The sequence below is a fragment of the Cupressus sempervirens genome, chromosome 7, assembly GCF_028749045.1.
Source record: "Cupressus sempervirens isolate cs-2001-9-10 chromosome 7, ASM2874904v1, whole genome shotgun sequence".
NCBI lineage: Eukaryota > Viridiplantae > Streptophyta > Pinopsida > Cupressales > Cupressaceae > Cupressus > Cupressus sempervirens.
Genome location: NC_143124.1, coordinates 237,797,172 through 237,821,690, shown reverse-complemented (window position 1 = coordinate 237,821,690; position 24,519 = coordinate 237,797,172). Strand labels below are relative to the sequence as shown.

At 34.6% G+C, this 24,519-nt stretch overlaps 1 protein-coding gene across 1 annotated transcript in view; it reads left to right on the top strand.

Moving 5' to 3' along the window:
- The first annotated feature begins 2,106 nt into the window (after window positions 1-2,106).
- Window positions 2,107-24,519, top strand: part of LOC149546384 (uncharacterized) — a 152,685-nt gene continuing 130,272 nt past the window's right edge. The window contains exon 1 of the mRNA XM_089793965.1: window positions 2,107-2,118. Coding sequence (XP_089650091.1) covers window positions 2,107-2,118 — 12 coding nt within the window. The remainder of the gene's footprint in view (window positions 2,119-24,519) is intronic.

The following is a 24,519-nucleotide window of genomic DNA, read 5'->3' as shown; positions in this document are numbered from 1 at the left end:
ACTTTAGGCTCTACTAAGCCAAGGAGGGCAAACCTAATGGATTTTTCTGATTTATCTTGATACTTCATTGCAAGAATACCCTCTATAGTAGATATGGTCAATATTCTTCTTCAATTTGCTGGTAACCCTCTTGATTATAGTAGCAAATTATAACCAAGGAAAGTGACCACAAATAAGCCATGACCTACAATTCTAGTTCTTCAAAAGATAAAAAGGGAAATTGATATTCATTTTGATTTGATTTCTTAGCATAACCCGAGTATGCAATGATAGAGAACATGCATCCTTCAAGCTGACCAGTCCCTTATCCATTGGGCATCAATTGAACTTTAATATGTAGATGGATAAATGAAACATACTCATATATTCAGGCATATGATCTATCTATTTGACTTGCAAATAGACATCAATATTCATTAAAACTCTCGTACTTATGGTGATATCCTTCTGGTGTAACTTGCAATCCTATCAGTATAATCAAGCATTTACTTGGAGCTTTGTTCCAACAACAAATCTATTTTGATATACAACCTTAAGGGGATGTAATTGGGTTCAAGTTCTTAGTTCTTAAACACAGAACATTGCAAATGACAAAAGCAGGAGGTGAGAATCAGAATGAAACTAAGAAGGTTAAACTCTTTGCATTAATTTCATTGAAAATAATACATCATCTGCGTACAAAAACTCAAAAGATACACACAAAAGTGACTGTGTAATATATTTGTACTTCAAAAGGAATACAACATGTTGTTCATAATAGGAAAACAATGAGAAAATTGGTATCACAACTTGTAAGAAAACCCAGGAAATTGGAACCAAACTTGTGGTCTCACAATCCACCCAAAATCTTCAAAAAATTGGAACCCCGTACAAAGAGTAGAAGAAGGAGATATATAGGAGAAGATATCTCAGGAAATGCAAGTTGAATTTGACATTTGTCCCACTGAGAAATCTTCACAAATGGAGTTGCTGAAACTGAACTTCCTCTATCTACCTGCCCTTAAAAAACCATTAATGATCCCAAAAAATCTGTACTGAGGGTCCAAGAAATCTGATCTCAACATGTCAAGTTGCATCCGTCGGCAAAATCAACTTGCATTGCTATTGAAAACCATAATTTCTCCAACTACATTTAGAAACCATCAAATCATCTTGGAAATTGTTGGAGAAGCTAAGAATGATGAAAATATTTTCATATTTGGTTGCAATTTCATCTACAACATTTGAATTTCACATTTCACCATGAAGATCTTGAAATCAAAAAAGCTTTTGTAGCTGCCACTGGCTGATACTTGTACAGAAATTGATCACAAAAATGGAAAGTTTTCTCTTTCTTGGTTCCAATGGTATATTACACTCCATATTTTTGATAAAAACTGCTCCCCTAAGAGCATTCTGAAAATTTGGCACCCCAAGCTAAACATAACAATTAAATTGAAAAATTTAAAATGCCTATATAGTCAAACTATATAAAACATTAAAAATAAATCCAATCTTTTCAATTTGAAAATCTGAGCGTTGGAGACAAATGGGATTTGATTTTAAATCATTTTATTATTCTTCCCCTTATCCCTCCACTCTGTCTATGACACTTGGCAAATTCCCATTGGGTCATCATCATTTGAAATGCCATTAATTAATTAAATTTTTTCATTTCATAGCATCGAAAGGCTGAAAGTTTTTGTTTTATGACCCTATGACATGGGCCCCATCACAGCATCACACATGAATGAAAATCTCTCCACACTCCTACAAACCTTGCAGGATCGTAAGCCTTCAAATCCCAAGCCTCGATCTCACGACCAAGGCACTTTTCATAATAGCAGGGGCTACAAATTTGTTTTTTGTGATCTTACAGCACCATACCCGGTTGTATCATCGTAGCGGCTCAGCAATCTCCATATGATCTTATGACTCATCGTAAGATTGAAGGCCTTGGCAAATTGAGCCCTGACCTTACGATGAATCATAAGATCGAGAGGCATTAAAACTTGAGCCGCGATCTTACGACAATGGGCAGTCAAAGTTTGTTGACCCATGGGCAGGCCCCTCCTTGCACATGGGCAGCCAGTTACAAACCAATGTGTCCTTGAGACACCTTAAACTATGCGCTTTCAGGTATATAAACACATTTTTCACCCGTCACCTCCCCAATGTGGGACAAAAAATGCCCAATGTAAGCCTTATTTTGCGCGGACTGTTCTTTGGTCTTCAAACCTAGGCTACCTCCTCTTATGCATGGGTGGCTATGAGTTGTAGGCATTAATTCTAACTCTGATGCATTGATTCCTCCCTTGTTTTATTTAGATGTTGACTTCTTCTTTAGCAAGCCACCTTGCCTTCACATGAATGTCTGAATGCTGACTATGGTGGATGCCCTTGCTGTTGATGCTGCCCATGTTCAAAGCACTCCCCTGTCTTTCTCTTACTACTTCAAACAAGGGAATCCACATGCCACATGGCCTTTAAAAATCCTATTATAAACCTTCTTTGTAGCCCTCCAAACACCATTGTACCCTCTTTCAATGTTATGAACCATTTGTCTATTCTTGCGCATGGATATGGGTGGAGCTTTGCACCTTAATGCTAACTGCAATTCCACCATCCTTATGCATGGGGCTCTTTGCCATACTCTGTCTCTAGCTCTTTATGTTTTCCATGTATGTGACACTATGTCATCATTAAAAACTCATTTTACTCTGCTCTTTGCAAACTGTGATTTTTTGATGATAGGGCCTGTCGGTTGGCCTTAAAAAATGATGAAAACACCTAATCAAATCCCAAAACTTTGGATCTTTGTTCTTTCCAACATACCTAACAGGCCTACTAAATCTTGTCGCATGATGATATCGGGGTCAAAAGGTATTGACCTCCCAACATACCTACTTCAAACTGCCTGCAGATAAACATATCAGAAAGGTGGAAATTATGTTTGGTTTTGGCCCCGAAAGCTGGGCAAATGGGCACTTGAGGTTCTAAAAATTGGGGCACGGGTACTTTGTTATGAGGAAAGTATGATTCTATGATTTGGGATCATGACGAATCACGGGGCGTATTTGGCGAGCATGCAAAGTTGGCTACTTGGATTTGCATAATAGTGGATACTAGTAAAATATCATTTTTTACGAATGGAATGAGCCTAGTAAAGTGTGAAGACGGATTCGTCAAGGCTTGAGAACTGAAACACTTGTAGTATTTTTAGAGTAGAATGCAAGGGAACAAACCATCTAGTCTTACCAATAACAGAATCAAAGATATGACATCTTGAATAGGGCTCTCAATCAATCTGCACTTTTGATTACCAGTGAAACTTTGAAAATTGTAAATAGAATCACGTTTGAAAACTGATCAAACAAATTTGAAATGACTTGAAACTTGGAACATAGTTTCTATGATATGCATACTAAATATCCTCAAAGTGGTAGGCCATGAAATATAACTGGGTGAAATATATTCAAATGCAAACATGCCCTTTGAACATTGTTTAACATGGACAGAAAATGCAGAACAAACACTAGCTTAAAATGGGACTTTGCAGAATGGTTTGAAATGTCAATCTATCATCATAGAACACATATGCAAGCTAAAAGAAGGGTGTTAGAAACATGAAACACCATTTAGACCTTATTTCTACAGTCGGGTACATATGCATGCAAAGCATTCATAGGGGCTTAAAGTAACTCAAAATTTGGAATAGGTACTCAAAACAGGATACAATTTTAAGTGCCACCAAGAAAGAGAGGAGGAAGGAAAAGATGAAGACAAAGGTACTAATGAATAGAAAAGTGTACAAGACACACAACTTTCACCTCCCAGCCTGCCTCACTCTACTACCACACCTACAGAGATCATAAAGATTAAGGATGTTGTTGACATCACATGTCTAAACATCAATCCATTAACTGTAGAGGATCTTACTAAGACCCTTGACCTAAGACCCTTGACCTAACAACTCTACAAGCATAATTGTGTACAAGTCCTATACTGGTCAGTGTGGATAATCTTCAAAAGTCAGTAGACAAACTCAAAGAAGCCAAGGTGTCACCACAAGAACCACCTCAAACCATTCAAACTGCTGGGCTTACATTTCTACCACCTCCATCACTACCAAGAATAGAAACTCAAGCTCATCAAGAGCTGAGTGCAACAATAGAGGTAGTCACAGGGATAATAGTTCAAACAATGAGTACACCTCCAATAGTAGTGACACAAGAAGAAGCCAAGCAAGAAGAAGAGGACAATGAAGAAACACCAGAGAAAGAGGAGTCTATAATACAAACCTTGGTTGAATTACCAAAAACAGGAACTCCCACCAAACCCAGTCATAAGTTGAGTACTAAAACAATGACCCTACATGTCAGTACACCAAGTTCAAGTTCTACTAGGGTAGCCAGGACCATTCATTATGGTATTCCTAAGCTTGATGAAGAAATTAAAATACCCTATTATGATTCAAGTACTCTAAATGAGGAAAAGATGAATGAAATACAGAGTGCATTAGATAAGAGAAGGAGGCAAGAGGCAATGAGGAAAGACTACAAATACAAGCAGGCAATGAATGAGATAAAAGATATATTCATGGATTCTTTTACTCTTCAACCTCCAGATGCAAACAGGCCAATACTTGAGCAACTCTCTGATATAGTTGACCAAGTGAATAATGAAGACCATGATACTAATGGAATGGTCAGAAAAGAAGTTTGTAGGAAAAGTCAACTAGAAAATAGCTAATAACATAATTTTGGGACAGGTTGACCTAGCTAAGAAATTGGAAAATGTAAAGAGTGTATTAGGGAACATATTTTCCCTTTATAACAAATTGTGTGATTTTTCCAGGTTCACACAAGAAATAAATCCAAAAATTTTGAATCTTGAGAGTAAATTAAAGCTCTCCAACATGCAACTACCCTTAGATCCTGCACAAAGTGAAAAGAAATTTGCTCAAACACTTCACACTTAGAGGGAATTAGTTGCATTATCAGCAGAAGAGGCCACTATCAAACAAAAGCTGATGCAAATCCAAGCCTCCATCACTCCTCACTTGGAAGTATTACACAAGGAGAAAATGTGTGCAAAAATAGTTCTGAAGAAGGATCCAGACATTTCTACACATAAAGGACTTGTTGATCTAGCAGTAGAGCTTGCAATCCAACAAAAGTCATTGGATATTGCCTTAAATATCTAGGATGTAGCTCTCTAAATTCTCCTTGAGGTAAATAAGACATTTTTGGCCAAGCATGGCATTACTATTTAGGACCCTTTAACATTTGTATCAAAAAGGGGGAGATAATTTTCTAAGGGAAAGATAATATTGTGAAGATATATTAAAGAGAATATTAGGCATAATGGCACAAGACATCAGAATTCACATGACAAGGCATGATCAACTTAGGGGGAGTTATGATAATTTTTGAGGTATATATTGTAAGTTACAACATTTTGATCCAAGTTTTTTTTTAAAAACCTCTGTATATACATCAAGTAGATCAATGAACGTGCTCATAAGATCAGATAAATAATGCTTAGTTAAGTGTTTTTGACACTCATGTCAAAGGGGGAGATTGTTAGACTAAGAATAGTTTTGACACTTGAGTGCCAACACACTTAACCACTTTCTACATTAAAGCCAAGTACACTATGTATGTCGAGCTACAGGTTGTGCCAAGTTAGGAAAGCCATCAGGTGCTGAGTGATCTTCAAGTGCCGAGTGAAGATCGAGCACCGAGTGACTATAGGTGCTGAGTCATAAACAATGTCGAGCAAGATAGGAATGATATAGGAGCCAAGTTACAAAAGGTGCTGAGCATCAAGAAGTAGTAAGTGCCGAGTAACTTAGAATTAGCATATGAGTTTGCAACTTCACAAACTTAGATGTAAACCATTTGCATGGCCAACATATGATGAATCTTGAAGGATTGAAGTTATAAGATCAAATCATTTAAATTTCCTATGCAATCTACATGTAGCCAATAAGAAAAATGGAGAAGGCATGCAACCAAGATAGAAGTATAAGGAATGAGCAGAAACAAAGATTCAATATGGATCATAGATCCACATCTAACCCTAAGTCTTCAAATGTCTTTATAAGGAAGACTAAGTCTCATTGTATGAAAAGGGATGAAGGTGAGGAAGGTAAAATATTTTCAGAGTGAAGTATAAAAGGACTTAGAGGAAGAGATCAACAGAAAAATATTTAGTTAATAAGAACAAAAGTAGTGGATACAAATGAATATCCGATCTCAGAGGATCAAGATTAGAAGAAAGCAGATCAAGTGCCTGTATTCAAAAATCAAGGATCGTAAGCTATCAGGTTTATTATACCTAATACTCTTTAGCCATTGTATTAGAAAGGAAATCCTATGATGATAGGTTAGCTTAATAGCTATTTTTTAGATCCTTTAAATAGGTGATTAAATCCTTTGACAGGGTAGTACTTCATGTAAAGTGTTTGTAAATCCTCTAACCAGGTCACTATTGATACAGTGTAAAGCCTTTAATAGGGTAGGCCTTTAACAGTGCAGACCATCAGAAGTGGTTAAACATTATTGCTGTAGTAATTTTTGTGGGTATCATCCCCACCCCAGTTTTACCTTCTTATTCCTGGAGGGTTTTTGGGTTACCAAAACCTCAAGTGTTATGTGGTGATGCATACTTGTTTCTCATGATTGCTTAATGTTTATATGCATGCATGTTCATTTCAAAGATATGTTATTAAGGATTTAAAATAGGTCAAAAGCTAGTACTTCTGATTCACCCCACCCCCTCGCCCCCCTCTCAAAAGTATTCTTTCCAATAAGATATTACAACATGTTTTTCTTTCTAACTTTTGGAAAGTTACTATATAGTGTATATGGACTGACTCAGAAAATGAACAAAACTAGTTCAACAAAAAAGATTCTAGGACCCTTTGTTAGCCTTGGAAACTCACTTATATAGGTGTGTTGCAAAAAATCTTTAGGCAACAAATGATACATGTCATCCATTGGTTTGACAAATTCACTTGTTACAAATAAAACAAATGACTTACATCAGTATGTTACAAATAGTACTGATGTGACATGTGAGATATAACCACCTTTATACAAAATATTCCCCATCCTTGAGAGAAAAATGATTTTAAAAAGTTATTTTGGTGGGTCCTCGTGATTTGAATCATCATCTGGATCATATTTATTTACCCATTCATGATATTCGTCATCTGTATACCATGCATGCTCAAGGATCTGATCTGTCAACCATCTATATAAGTTGTACTTTACTATAGCCTGAGTAAACTCTTTCTCAAAAATTTCATAAAAAGTGCAAGAATTTACCAATTTGGAAATGCATTCTTAAAAAAGTGCCATATTCATATTACTTGCTATAATTTTCACTATATTATTTATCTTAGTAATAGTCTCTACTTTCCAATCAATGAATTCCTTGATATTTTTATTTATATCTAGAAGTGGTAGGACCAAGGTGCCCTAGTAGCTTTCTATTGCATCTTTTAATTCCATCAATCTATTCTCAATATGATCCGGCAAAATTGAGAATTTTTTCAAGGAGTTGACAATTTTAGTAGTTGGTATAACATTTTGGGAAGAATTAGGATCTATCCTTGCACATAATTCTACCTTCTTCATTTTTTGTACTTGGGTGATCCATTTCTAATAGGTAGGCTTAACCAACATTTTGTCATCTTCCATCTTACTGATTGCCAAGTATAATGTTTTGCATGCTTCATAAAGGTTGAATAATTTTGCATTTATCCTCTCATGTAATATCATCAATATAGTTCTGAAAATGATTCTTTTATCAAAGTTATGTTTGTCTTTACTATTCTGCAACTAGATTTTTAAGTCTACCACTTATTTTATCAATGCAGAATACTTTTTGCTTCATTTGTCATGTGCCTATTGTAACTAACCCTGTTGAGAGAATGACACAATGCTCAGCTATTTGGATAGACCTCCCTAATTTTTAATAGATGGCTCAATAGCACTAGGGATTTTAGAAATCTCTAACTCATATACTCTTCCTTCTAACATGTTTATTTTATTTTTTAGGTCAATTGTCTCTTTTGTTCTTTGCTCATAAGAAGAATTAACATGTCAGTATTGTTCTTGTAGATCTTCATATATCTTTTACTTATCTAGGGAAAAATCGTGAAGATAACAAAATTGTTCTTGTAGATTCATGGTTAAATTAGGGATCTTAACATCTTTTACCCTTTGTATAATGATATTCCCTTTGACCCCAGTGCTATTCTCATCTCCTCTTTCTCATCTAGATGCAGTAAAATTCCATGTTGCCAAGGTAACCAAGTCTTTACTATAGTATATGTCACTTGATATGTCTTCAAAACCATTTAGATGTGGTCTTTTCAATCTCATATTCTTCATGATTGAATCAAATGCAATGACATAATGAATCTTGAGATTAGGTGCCAACTAGACCCTTGCTTGATTGACTATCTGCCTCCCTTCTTCTAGAGTGATTTTCTCAAACATGATCGTCATTTCATTCTTTACTTCTTGTTCCAAATCATTAGGGTCAAATTTGGTTTATGCTTTCTCTTTTCCTTAACTCTCTTTAGAGAGTCCTCTCTATAATGCCGCCACAAAAATGGCTTGAATGCCACTAATTTTACAAATTCATCATCCTCTACATTTACATCACATGCCTCTTTCTTTAATTATCTAGGGATAATGCCTTTTATTTCTTTTGTGGTGATGTCAGAAATAGGGGTTGTAGGGATTTGAGGGTTCATTCCCCTCAACAATTCCTTAGGGATATAGAAATATTCTTCTTCTTCTTCATCATCATCATAAGGAAATTTTAATCCCCTTGGCTGCTCTATTTGTTGAGTATGCTCTTTTTTTATGGGGAGCTTCCCTCTTTGAGTTTTCACTTCCTTTCCTTTAGATACATCTTCAACATGAGCTTCTATGGTATGAGAAGATATAGGAGGTGGATTGGGAAATTTAAGGGACAAAGATCTCCTTTTGGGATCTTTTGCTATGATAGCTTCCATGCTTGGGACTTCAACTATGTTTGGATCAATAGGCTTCTCTCCCAATCTTCTTCTCTGATATATCCTCAAGCTATTTTGAGCTTTGGGATCTTCACTTGTTTTAATGGTAGGGGCTAGTACTTCCTATATAGCTCTCTTTTTCCCCTTCTTTTCCTTTGGGACTATATTAGTTGACTGTAACAAAGAATTAAGGATTTCTTCATTGTCTACAACAATGAGATTTTTTTTCTTGCTCTTCCCTAAATTCTCATTCACTGTGATATATATTTTTGTAAAATTATTCAAAATTATTCTCAATCTTTGCTCAAAAATTTTTCAATTTGAGAGAGGGTCATAGTTAGGATCCTTTTCATGAATCTCACTTAACACATCCTGATAAACATCCCATCCAATATTTTTCCTCTTTTAATATTCCAAATCCTAATCATTTCTAATTATATCTTTAGGAAAATCAAATTCATAGGCACCCCTAGGGTTCATGTTTAGTTTTCACATTAATCTTGCATAGAAACCCTCAATATCATTTAGCCATTTTGAACTAACCTCCATATTGTACGGGATTAAAAAATATACCAATTCATTCCTACTTTTTGTCATGATTGCAAAGTGGTGGAATAAGGTGAGGTTAGGGAAGAAATTTCCCTTTCTAACTTTGGCTAGTGAGAAGTCAGTGTCATGCAACATTGGAATCTATGTTATGACCTCCAAAAATCCCATCCTTAAAGGTACATATCTAGGCAACATAATTGGTCTCCCTAAAAAACCATATAATCTAATAACTATTGCATGTTTGTAGAAGTAGATGTCCCCCCACTGATGACATATATTTGTTCTAACATCATAGTCAATTGGCCTAAAAAATTCCCTTAAAGCTTGAGGGAAATTCTTCACATTTTGTAAAAATCCTCTTCCTCAATACTGATCCAAACTCATTCTCAAAAAGAACAACATTAGACCCCTCCCAATTAGAAGACAAAGTGGTAGTCCATAGTTGGACTAGTAGTGGTTCACCATCTCTTTCAAATTCCAAATCCATATATTGTGTAAAACAATTTTTGTTATGAAAAAAAATCAAATACATCAATAGTGAAAACCATATGAAGTTCCCACATTGATTTTTTTATCTAAATAACTTGGGAAATCAAATATTATAGTTTCTCCATCCTTTTGAAGTCTAAAGAACATCCACATTATGGCCTTAATAACATTCTTGTTGTTTAGTAATCCTAGATCCTGATACATAGCTATGCGTGTGTGTGTTTACAAAAGCATCATTGTAATGATTACAATTTCCCAAGCTATATGAGATAGCTAGATGAGACAACTTTACACCATCCACTTATTTATTGAAAGACATAATCAATTTCTATTTTCTATCAACCCCTACATGGTTTAATGCTTCTTAAAGAATTTTAAAATTAACTTTGTCAGTTACCTCATTAGCTGAGTACAAAATGAAATCCTGCTTGATTTCCTTTGCATCAATTTTGAGGAAGACATTCCCATCTACATCTCTAATCTCATGTGTAATGGGGTCATACCTTTCTACCAACTCAAGGAGTAACTCAATGTCTAAAAACATAGTGGGGACTAGCAATTTTCCTATGTTGTGTTGCCAAACATTATTGAGTGGGCTCCCTGCATTCACCTAGCCATACCACCATCTAAATATTTGTAAATTCTTAATTGACATGTTGGTATCAACAATACTTTTGAACCTATCCTTTAAACCATGGTAGGTTTCATCTCCTAGGTTTTTCTAGAACTTAGTTTCCTCTTTTCCTTGCTTGGATTTGTACAATTTCTCAAGGAAATCATCTTGCAATCTCCTATCCTCATAATAAAATTTACTAGAGTACATTCTAGGAGGCATCTTCTCTATAATTTGTTTGATAACACATCCTAGGTTTTTTCCTTCCTTATAGTGTTTACTTAAACTATGGCTTCAAATATCAAAAATGATTATCTATGATTTACCTATTTCTTTTTTTAGAGAAAGGAAGAAATAGAGTTAGTTTCACTTATGATTTCTCCACATGTATCTTCTTCAATTTCTTCACCAACTAATAACTTTAGCAAACTCAACCACTCTATAGATTGAAAACTTTGCCGTTGATGTCAAAATTTGAATGATTTATTCATTTATGAGAGATGAAAATTTTTAGTACAACATTTATATCACCAATTCATATGATACAATGTTTGAAAATTTTGAATTTGTAAGCTTTTTTATCGTATTTCTCTAATTTTGAAATTTGACCATAGATGTCGTCTTGCTAGTAGATCAAACAATCTTAATATTTGTTTGAATTTTTTTGACACTCCATGTTTGTGTCTGATAGGTGTTTGCATGCAGGTGATTCTTGGGATTTGTGGGGTTGATCTATCATCAAATTCAACATGGCATCAAAGCTCCAAATCTTCATGCCCTTGTTCTATTTATGAGAGGTCTAGCTTGGCTTTAAGTTATGTTCTTTTTATTTTAGAGGGTTTCATTTTTCAAAGTCATTTTGTATTGAATTTAGGGGGTTACTAGTTTTTGGGTCACTTTGAGCCTAAATGAACATCACCATTGAACTCAGAGCACCCAAAACTCTTATTTTCATATAAAATTTGTCCAATTTGGACATAGAATGTAAAGAAAAAATATGTTGCTCCAAGATTGGGCACATTTTTTGAGGTGATAATTTTGTGATTTTTATCAAGATTTTTCAGTATGAAAATAAGATTTTTGGACACACAAATCAACATTTTCCAACACACAATGTGATATTTTTTGGCACACAAATTAAGATTTTTTTGGTATGCAACCCAAGATTTTTTTGTTGGTCTTAGATTGCTTTTGACAATTGAGTGTCAACACACTTAAGAAATCTCTAAGTTGATGCTAAGTATAATATAGATGCCGAGTATAATATAGATGCTGAGCTATAGTATGTGCCAAGCTAAAAATTTATTAAGTGCTGAACTATTCAAATGTCGAGTAGATAGACAGTGCCGAGCAAGTTTCAACTGCCGAGTGACAATAGATCATGAATCACTATATGTGTCGAGTAAAGTATAGGTGCTGAGCAAGAAAATATTCTTATATGTGTTGAGCATCAATAATTAACAAGTGCTGAGCATCAACAATCAACAAGTGCCAAGTGACATAGTATTGTCATATGAATTTGTGCCTTCAGAAACTCAGATGCAAATCATGTTGCATGATAGCTAACAGACAGATTTCAAATCCTAAAGATAACATTGAATCTTTTAGAGTTCCTATGTACTTCACATGCAACCAATCAAAAAAGTGAAATGCTAAAGAGGCAAAATGAATGTATCTTAGCCATAGATTCATATGTAACCCTAAGTCACAAAAACCTTTTTAAGAAGGACGAACCATTATAATTCAAGTATCCAAAAGAGAGTATTGGAGAGAGTGAAAAGAGAGCGAAGAAGTAGAAGGGTGAAAAGTATAGGTGGCTTAGTGAAATAGGGGAATTGAAATATTTGTTAACAATAGAATAGAGGATCAACACTTTGTACAAAGCTATATCAAATCAGAGAGGATCAGTTCATAATGGATAGAACATTGATTTAAAATCAGCAATTGAAGATCGTAAGTAATTAGGCCAAAAAATTCTACTATACTTTCTAAACATTGTATTAGGAGAATGAAAATCCTATGAAGATAGGTTGGTTTAACAACCATTTTGTAAATCCTTTAACAGGGTGACATTCCAAGTGAGTGTTTGTAAATCTTTTAGACAAATGCACTTTCAATAGAGTGTTGAGCCTTTAATAGGGTAGGCCTCTCATAGGGTAGACCATTGATGATGGTCAAAACTTTGTAACCTTAACCAGTTACATATTGCCACAGTGACAAAATGTGGGTGTCATCCCAACCCCAGTTTTACCTTTTCATTTTGGAGGGTTTCTGGGTGATCAAATATTGTGTTGTCTATTTTTATGCATGCCTTTACTTTCATGTTAATTACATATGCTATATGCATGTATTTATTTTAGTTAAAAGTTTTAGAGGATAAATTTTATTACTTTTGATTCACCCACCCTCAGAAGTAAATCTTGCCACTTGTGAATTCCAACAATTGGTATCAAAGCCAAGTTATTACAAGGAGAATCCTTATAGCTTGAAGAAAATATCTAGAAATGGAAGTCTACAAGATTTTGAAAATCATAGAGAACTAGGAGATTGAAATACATGCCACTCTACATTCTCTGGAAGAAGCTAGGGAAGAGTTGAGGAAATCCCTAAAGAGAAGAAGAGATATTTCCATAACTGAGAATGATACATAGTACAAGGAGATTGACACCTCAAAAGTGTTTTCCAATGGAGATTCTAAGAAGTTTGATGCAGCAATTGTAGACCTAATGGAGAAAAATAGAGCTCAATCAAAAGAGATCATATCTCTCAAGATTGAGCAAGAATCACAAGCCATGATGCTTTGCAAAGTGACTGAACATAAGAAGAGAGCTATTGAAGATAAAGCTACGATAGAAGATGACAAGAGAAACCTTGCCAATAGACTAGAGGAAAAGTCAATTGAGCTTGCAAGAGTTTCCAACATGATGCTAGACATCCTAAGCCAAATGATGAATTCCCATCATGAGCTAAATGTCAAGGACATTGAGATCTCCACACTAAAGATGCAAAATTAACAACTAAAAAATGACTTGAGAAGAGAGAAGGAGATTACAAAAAGCTTCAACAAACCTAATGAAGCTATCAAGTACTTTGAAAAACTACTAAAATCACCAAGATCTAGCAATTACACTTCAAGACTAAGATACACTAACACTGAAGAAGGAGAGTCATCCAAGACCAAAGAAGAAAGAAGTGACAAAGGTAAAAACACTAAACCCACTTGGAATTTTTGTGGTAAAAAGGTACATACCTCTAATGTGTGTAGGAGCAAGAATGCCAATCATTATGAAAAACTAAAACATGGGCCACTGTCACAGGTGCAATAAGCAAGGTCATTAGGCACATGACTACATGACTAGAACCATTACGAAACCAAGATTTGAAGGTCACTAGTACAATTGCAAGAAGTATGGACATAGAGCCTTTGAATAAAGATCAAAGCCTATGTTGTCACCAAATTAACCAAAAAAGAGAAATAGTCATGGACATCACTACAATTGGGACTACAACACTAGGCAGAGTTGGCACTATTGTCAAGAATATGGACACATTCCTAAGAATTGTATAAGAACACACTTTAGCAGCAACTACAATAGGTGGTTGAGTCAAACCACTTGTTTCAAATGTCTAAAGATAAGACACATCAGGAAGTATTGTCCAACTAGGTCAAAGGCACCCAATTCTAAGTTCAACAAAGGAAAAGGAAAAGTCATTTTTGAACACATCAGAGGAGAGATGAATTGGACATGGAAGAGAAGAGATGGAAGCAACACATCCAATGGAGGGATCACTTCAGCTAAAAGGTCAAGTGTTTACACTTCATCCAACTAAGAAAAAGAAGGTATGTGGGACTGATATTTAATGTTTTATCATACATCATCTCCCAAAATAAATCAGCATGAATAAAGATGCAAGGTTAAATCTTCAAAATTTTCATAGTATTGCCGAGCAAGGAAAGTTGTCCTTAGATGTCCAGTAAAATCCTAGTGTATACCGAGTTGTTTGCCAAAGTTAGTAGGAGCTGAGTTAATAGTGGATACCGAGTGAAAGGTAATTCCTATGGAAGCTGAGTAAGGGAAACTCTAGTGAATGTTGAATGATTGGAAAATCAGTGGAAGTTGAGTGAAATAGAATTACATAAAGAGCCAAGTGGATAGCTATATATGCACTAAGCATTAAATGCCATAAAATGAAAGGTATAAGGTTGAGTTTTTGCTCATTTTTCATCATCACGAACATAGAGCAATAGAAAGAAGAGTGCATAAAGGATTTCCAAGTAGAGATTGATGAATTTGAGAAGATTCCAACATAGATTCAACACTTTTTTATTGATTCAAGGTATTTATACTAGTGCCGAGCTACACAGTTAAGCAATTTCTACATGTTGAAACCCTAGTTTACAAATATGGAATTTAGCTCTAGAAAACCCTAGGAAAATGAGTCATTTGAAATTTAGTTAGTGAGTAATGAAGTTAAACAACCTGAGTTTAGACCAATCCCTGAGGTTGCATATAAAAATGACACTGCTGGAGCTTTATCCATGATTCCACCTAAAGTTGTCATTGTACAAGATGTGAGGAGGTGCTATAATTGCAAGATAGACACTATTGGTGACATGAAAATTAGGGAAGCATACAATAAACTATGTGAGAATGGGGTCTTCAAAGAGGAATTTCAAATTTTTGAGAGGAAGGGCTTAACCCATGCCCTAGATTTCCCTACTGAAGACTGAATGGATTAGAATTGTGCTAAGTAGGGTACATGATGGATGCCTAGGGTTGGAGGATGGACCTATAAAATTTACTAAAAGAATTATACATAGTATAACTAGGTATCCATCCCTAGAACAACCAAAAACCCTAAGGAGTGATTCTAAAGAAGCCATTGAAAAGAACACTGGGGAAAAGTGGAACAAGAGAGAACATAATCTAATGACAAAAACTAATTTAGAGTGGTAAGTCACACCACTAAGTCTGATTTGGAGAATATATGTGATAACATTAGAGATAATGCAGACTTGTCTGGTTTAAAAAGAATTGATTTTAATAAGTTGAATAGAGAGGAACAGAACATGGTTGAAGAGTCATTCTAAACCATGATGGAAAAGTTCAAGAATACTCCACATAATTTAATACTTGAGTTATATTCTATTGTAGAGAATAAATGGCATTATTGCCTAAATATGGAAAAAGAAATAAGAGAGTCAACATTGGCTCATCTTATGCCTAAACTCACTAAAGGGAAAATTACTAAGGCAAATAAAAGGCATGGGAGAAAATTTGCACCATGGTATAGAGCCTTTAGTATTCTACAAAATAAAATTGAGGATGTTGTGAAGAAGTCCACTCTAATGTGGAAATTAATCTATGGCCTCACAACTATGAAAGAAGAAGAAGAAGATCCCTTTGAGGGAAGAAATAACGGAGATGAAGAAGATAATGAAAAGGAAGATGAAGGTGAGAAAGATAAGGTAGATGTTACAGTGGAGAAGAAAACACAAAAATATGATATGGAAACTATTGAATAGTAGCAAATAGATCAAAGTGTGCAGGACACACAATTGCCACCATTAAGTCCTCCACATGTAATTCCCACACCTATTGATATAGTGACTATTCAAAATATTCTTGAAACTTCTAGTTAGAACATAAACCCACTGACTGTAGAGGACCTTACAAAGATCCTTCACCAAACTACACTACAAGCACAAATGTGTACAAATCCAGTCTTGGTGAGTGTGGACAAACTTCAAAAGGCTCTAGTTGATATCAAAAAGGAGAAGGTGAATCCACAAGAACCACCTTCTCATATCCAAATAGCTACAAGTGGACAACCCAAAGAGCAAGCTGCACAAGATAAATTAACTAAGGTTGACTCCACAGTTACAGTCACTACAACTGCCAAGGAGCAAGGAAATGATCACATAGGATAGATGGAAACTTCTCTTCCTACTGCACAAGAACAAGGTGCACCCCCATAGATCACAATAATTGACAAGGAAAGATCTAAAGAGGATAGGGAAAGTACTAAGGAGAAGGAAGAAGAGGCAGTATAAACATTGATAAATTTGCCTACAATAGGGACTCCAACTGGAGTGACTCAATATCCAAGCATTGAAGGAATACCACTTAAAATTTCAGCACTAGGCTCAAGCTCTATTAAGGTTGCAAGGGTACTTCAATATGGAGACCCTACTCTAGATGAAGAAATAGTCATTCCTAAGTATGACTATGGAACCATGAACCTAGATTGGATAAATGAAGTGTAAGAGGCACTAGAGAAGAAAAAAAAATAGGAGATACTCAAAAATAAGTATAAACAAAGGCAAGCTTTGATTGAAATAAAAGACATCTTTTTAGATGCATTTAGCTTCCAAGTGCCTAATGAAACCAAGCCAATCATGCAGCAGCTATCTAGTATAGTGGACTAGGTATAGAATGAAGACCTAGATACAAATGCCAAATTATTAGAATGGTCTAAAAAGAAGTTTCAAACAAAGGTAAATGAAATAATATTAAGTGAAATAGCACTATAAAAGGTGGAGCTAGTAAAGAAGATAGGATAGGTAAAGTAGTACTTGAGAACATATTCTCATTGTACTCCAAATTGTGTGATCTATCAATTTTCACACAAGAGACTAGCCAAAGGATAATGAGCTTGGAGAGGAACCTTAAGATATCAAGCATGTAGCTACCTAAGGATCCAGCTCAAAGCAAGAAGCATTTTACCACTACACTTCACACTCAAAAGGAATTAGCTATGTTAATAGTAGATGAGACAAATATAAAGGCCAATTTAATACAGATTCAATCTGCCATCACCCCACATGGATATTTTGCAGAAGGAAATGGCCTATGCTGAAAATGTATTGAAGAAAGACACCGATATTTCTACATTGGAAGGCCTAGTTAACCTTGCAGCAAAGAAAACCATCCAGCTTAAATCATAGATGCTAAGCTATAGTATGTGTTGAGCTAGAAATTCATCAAGTGTTGAGCTATTCAGATGTCAAGTAGATAGATAGTGTTGAGCAAGTTTCAACTATTGAGTGACAATAGATATCAAGTCACTATATGTGCTGAGTAATGTATAGGTGTCAAGCAAGAAAAAATTCCTATATGTGCCGAGCATCAATGATTAAAAAGTGTTGAGCATCAACAATCAACAAGTGTTGAGTGACATAGTATTGTCATATGAGTTTGTGCCTTCACAAACTCAGATGAAAATCATGTTGCATGATAGCTAATAGATAGATTTTGAATTCTAAAGATAAGATTAAATCTTTTAGAGTTCCTATGTACTCTGCATGCAACCAATCAAAAAAGTGGTTAAAGAGGCAAAATGAATGAATCTTAGTCATAGATTCATAACTAACCCTAAGTCATGAAAACCTTTTTAAGAAGGACGAAGCCTCATAATTCAAGTATCTAGAAGAGAGTATTGGAGAGAGTGAAAAGAGAGCGAAGAATCAGAAGGTGAAAAGTATAAGTGACCTAGTGAAATAGGGGAATTGACAAATTAGTTAACAACAAAATAGAGCATCAACACTTCATATAGATCTATATTAGATCAAAGAGAATCATATCAGAATGGACAAAACATTAATCTAAAATCATAAATTCAAGATTGTAAGTAATCAGGTCAAAACATTCTACTATACTTTCTAGCCATTGTATTAGGAGAATGAAAATCCTATGAAGATAGGTTGGTTTAACAACCATTTTGTAAATCCTTTAATAGGGTGACATTCCAAGTGAATGTTTGTAAATCCTTTAGACAGGTGCACTTTTAATAGGGTGTTGAGCCTTTAACAAGGAAAACCTCCCATAGGGTAGACCATTGATGATGGTCAAAACTTTGTAATCTTAACTAGTTACGTATTGTTATAGTCATAAGTTGTGGGTGTCATACCCACCCTAATTTTACCTTCTCATTTTGGAGGGTTTTTGGGTGATCAAATATTGTGTTGTTTATTTTTATACATTCCTTTACTTTCATTTTTATTAGATATGTTACATGCATGTGTTGATTTTAGTTAAAAGTTTTAAGGGATAAAGTTTGTTACTTCTAGTTTACCCCCCCTCTCAAAAGTAAATCTTTTCACTTATGAATTCCAACATTTTTGACCCACAAATTGAGATTTTTTGGTGTGTAACCCAAGATTTTTTGGCACACAAATCAAGATTTATTCATACAATTGACCATCTCCCATAATGTCTTATTCTTTCTCTCTGCAACACCATTATACTGAGGGGCATGGAGAATTGTGAATTGATGCTATAAACCATGCTCAGTGCAAAAATTTCTAAAAGACTAATTCACATATTCCCCCATTGTCAATGTGTATACACCTGATAGAAAGACCAGACTACTTGTCCAAAAATGTCTTAGAAATTCAAAATGAATCAAAGACATCAAACTTGTACTTCAAAAAGTACACCCATGTGCATCTAGAGAAGTCATCCAACACCTAAAAAAGATGGTGTGGGAAATCACATAGGATCATTATGTATCAACTCTACTGCTGCCTTAGCATGTGTGGATCTACCTACCAGAAATGGATCTCTATGATGTTTTTCAAGTGCACAACCTTGATACACACTGTTAGTACAAGAGATCTGAGGTAGCCCAATTACTAGCTCTTGTGTACTCATCTATTGTAGATATCTATAGTTGACATGGCCCAAATGCTCATGCCAAAGATTTCTCACCATGTCTGCAAGAGCAATAAGAGAAACACCTATAGAATTAGAGCTCTCAAAGCCATCAAACTAATATAAGTGAGATTGAAGATCAACACTTCTAATAGCAACAACCAAGTTAGGATTATGGAGGTCTCAAAATTGTGTCCAAATTGGACAAATTTTATATGAAAATAGGGGTTTTATTTAATGATCCATTAAGTAAACTAGAGTTTTTCATGTGTTGTACTATCTCTTATATCAGCCTTATGTCTCTTTATTATCTCTAGTTTATAACCATCTCAATATTCTCTAGTTTACAACCATCTCTCTATAGCCTTGTCTCTTTATGACTTCTCTATTATACCATGTTAGAGTAATAAGATATTGCCTTATTAATTAAATCATTTTGATTTAATTATTAAGTCACTTAATACCTCTAGTTTACTTAAGCAAAACTTTGGGCATCTAATAATTAATTCTTTTATTAATTATTATCATGCAACCTATGTTTTACCTTTTACAATTTTGATCTCCTTTAGAAGGATGACCTCTCTTTGTAAATTTATTAATTGACTTTTGATAATATAAATCTCTCTTTTTTCTCATCAAGAATGTCTTATCTGTGGATCTAAGAATTCTTGCCTCCATAGATTTTACTTCTCTCTTTCTATGATGAGTGTTTGCATGTAGGTGATTCATGGAGCTGGGGGGTTGATCTTTCATCAACTTCAACATGGTATCAGAGCTCTAGATCTTCATACCCTTGTCCTATTTATGAGAGGGTTGGCTTGACTTTCATATCTATATTTTTTTAGAGGGTTCTATTTATTAGAGTTTTGTTGTATTTGATCTAGGGGTTCACCATTTTTTGGTGCACTTTGAGCCCAAACAAACCTTACCTTTGAGCTTAGAGCATCAAAAATCTCCTATTTTCCCATAAAATTTGTCTACCTTGGACACAGTTGAAATCTAAGGCAAAAAAAACAATTGCTCCTAGACCCAAATTGAGTATGTTTCCTAAGGCAACAATTTTGTGGATTTTGATAAATTTGTCTTGAAAATTGAGATTTTTTGACACGTAAATCAAGAATTTTTGGCTTCAAAATCAAGATTTTTCAACATGCCTCTCGAGCTATTTTGGCATAGATCCTAAGGTAGTAAATATTTTTACTTTTCCTTTCTAGCTCTATTTTGACCTACATGTGGTTTTTTGGCTATAAATTTCTCATCTAGATTCTATTTTTCGCAAATGAGATATTGTTAGAAAGATGGTTTTGAGCCCATTGTGATGCTATAGTTTATTTGGTTTTTTTATTCTATTTGGGTTTTAGTTCATGTAGTCAAAGTCAGAGGTTCTATTTTGTACTTCACGAGACATATCTTGACACATTGTATTTTCCAAATTTTGCTCTAGGCACATCCCATTCAATTTTTTTATTTTTTTGCATTCTAGTGGATATCTTGGTTATTTCAGGTCTGAAGATAAATTTTCTTTCTTCAAATGATTTATCATGGGTTGTACTATCTCTTATATTAGCCTTATGTATCTTTTGATCTTTCTTGACATCCTTTTGTAGCATTTTTGCAAATGCACTGAGATAAAGTGCCACTCAATTGCATTTTGGATCTTGCACATCTTTTTATCTTTTTATACTCACACCATATTATAAAGTTCCTTGGGGGGTTTCAAGTTTTTAGCCATATTGTTTCTAATCTTGAGGGGGGGGGGGGGGGGGGGGGGGGGTGTATTAGAGAAAAATATTAGTTTTATTTTATTTATTTAACTACATTTTCTCCCTTCTTAAGATTTCACTTTATGCACTTTGCATTTTCATTTAATAATTAATTAGTAATTATTTAATGTCATTAACTTCTTAGGGCTTCCCTTTTAGAGTTTTGATCTCATTCATAAGGATTGATCGGTTGTAATTTCATTCATTCTTTTTTGCACAAGCAAATATAATTTTCTTTCTTGTTGAGAAAACCCCCCTCTCTCTCTCTCTCTCTCTCTCTACTTTTCTTCTTTCCTTGTAATAGGTTATATGATGAACAAATCCATAGACCCTTGATATCCTACATGAAAATAACCCATTACAAGGAAGAAGTAAAAGTAGAGAGAGAAGAGTTTTCTCAACAAACAAGAAAATTATATTTGCTTGTGCAAAATAAAAATGAATGAAATTACAACCAACCAATCCTTATGAAGGAGATTAAAACTCTAAAGGGAAGCCCTAAGAGGTAAATGACATTTAATAATTACTAATTAATTATTAAATAGAAATGCAAGGTGCATAAAGTAAAATCTTAAGAGGGGAGAAAAGGTAATTTAATAAATAAAATAAAATAAACCTTTTTTCTATAACTCCCCTCCTTAAGATGAGCAACAACGCACCTAGAAACAATGTAAGGAAACTACAATACTGAAGGAAAACTTGGGTCTCAGCAACAAGGGCTGATGAGATATCCAATCACAAGCAAATATCTATGAAATAAAGAAATAGAGAAAAACTAGTGGGAAAAATCCTACTTCAAAAAGAGATAGAAAAAGATGCACAAATGAAGCATCTCAAGAGAATCTCTCAAGACCATAAGTACAATGAAAGCCCCCATGATAGAAGATTGAGACTCCATAGTCCCCCCAAAATGGTAGAACTCTTATGTCAATGAGCATACCAATGTGGCTCCAATCTGAAGGAAGAAAAGACAATTGACAAGGATGATAAAACCCATATATGTAAGGTGCAACTGGAAGTCCTAGCTAATGCTTAAAGGGGAAAACAAGAGAATCTTTCAATATAATCTCCAATAGAGGTGGGATAATAGGTGTGTTGAAATTTTCATCTAAGAGGAGATGTGTTTCCTTAATATATCCTCAACAATTTTAGTAGGTGGCTTGATGACTAGAGCTACAATAGTAGGCAATGCTGAAGAGTAATCATGTGTAAGAGATGAAATTTGAATAAGAGGTGGAGGTGTAGAAGTCACAACATTGGTCTTAGGAATAACACATAAGTTCAAGTGACCTAACTTCACCTCAGTAGAATTTTGTAAAAAAATAAAGTGAGTCTCTGATAGTGGACCAAAATGTGAGAAGGAATATAGGAGGGAAGAATGATAAACACTCCCTATAGCAATAATATTACATGTCTCACTATCTTTGATGAGTACTGAATCTTGTGCAAATTAAACTATCTTCTTTTTCCCATTGTATGTAATTTAATAAATAGAGAGAAGGTTAGAGAACAAAGATGGAACAAAAAGTACATCATGAAATGTACCATCATCAATATCAATAGAATATTTACCACATACAACCATAATAGTGTTGTTCCTCATCAAAATGTGTAGAGTAGGAGAAGTCTCAAATGAAGAGAAAAAATCTAGAGGAGATGCTACATGGTGTAAAGCACTTGAATCCAATAGTCATCTAGAAGAATGTGTAGTAGCAGTTGCATATTGTGCATGAACCTTTCCTATATCTTTACCATCTAATTGAAATGATGATGATGAACAAGATCTATGTGAAGTAGAATGAATATTAATGTTTCTCTTCTGAAGGAGAGAATCCAAATCTGACATCTATTTGGCATAGCCATGTTGGAATTACAAGGTGAAAGAGTAAACTTCTGAGGGGGGGGGGGAGGGGGGTGGTGAATGAATAGTTTAACCTTGGACCATAAAACTTTCACCATTCATTCATTACATGCATAAGTAAGCTGAAATAACATGTAAATCATATGCATGTAAATTACATAACCATGTAAGAATTCACACACATAACACCAAATGTGATTATCCAGAAAGCCTCCAAGTGAGAAGGTAAAACTAGGGTGAGGATAACACCCACAAATCTTCACTACTACAGCAATAAAGTGTATCCAATGAAGGTTACAATGTTTTGACCATGAAACATGATTGACCCTATGAAAGGTCTGCCTTGTTAAAGCCTTATAAATACTATTAGGTCTCACCTTGTTAGAAGTGTGCCTTGTTAAAGGACTTCAACTTACAACTAAGTAAGCACCCCATGAAAGGATTTCATACAGCCTATTAGTACTACTCTATTAAGAGATTTAACTAAAATCACTTGTTAAAATGTCTCAACATAGATCCTATAGTTGGCACTTTCTTGCCTAATAATAGATCACCTCTACACAATATCTTATTAATCCTTTACAATCAGATGTCTCAATGCTATATCCTTTACTCTATCCTTTGTTCTTCTATAATTGATTCTACAATTCATTCTCATTTCTAAGTCACCTTGAATGCTCTGCAAACTATCTTGTTCACTCCTTCAATTCCTTGCATATTAAATCTCCTCTATCATCATCATTAAGAGCTTAGGGCTTCATCCTCCTTAAGAAGACTTAGGTGGCTTAGGGTTAGGTATAAATCTATGAATGTGATTCATCTAGTTTGCCACTTAAATCTTTCCTTTTTCTAATTGGTTGCATGTAATTGCATAGGGAATCCAAATATAGATTCATCCTTATCTCCATAATATCAAAATATAATGTTTAAGTCAGCTCAAAAATGGGTTACATAGTTGTTTGTGCCATTACAAAAAAATACGTCAAAATTGTGTCACTCCGCATATAAAGTCTTTGATGCTCGACATGCACTATTATGTATATTGTAACTCAACACTTGTATTACTCGACATGCACTATTCACTCATCTCCTGAATCACTCAACATGGTCTATCTACTTGGCATTTGAGTGACTTAGTGTCTAAGTGACTTAACACATGAGTGACTCAAAACTCATTGTAACTCAGCATGGTCTAATATTTACATGTTGTGCTCAACATGTATTACTAGTTTGACATAAATTAAGTAAATGGCTTAAGTGTGTTGACACTCATTTGTCAAAATCAATCTGAGATCAATAATCTCCCCCTTTGACATGAGTGTCAAAAACACTTAAATATACAATATTATTCTTGATTTCTTGAGCATAAAATATCCATGAATCGACATATATACAAGAGTTCAAAAATTTCAAAATTTTGCACTAACTTGTATACCTCAAAATTTTATAACTCCCCCTAAGTTAATGTGTTTGATTTGTATCCAAAATCTATGCTCCCTTTGACTTCAATGCACTACATCTAATACTATTTCATTTGATATGCTCTCTCTTAGCTAATATTTGTCCCTATTTGC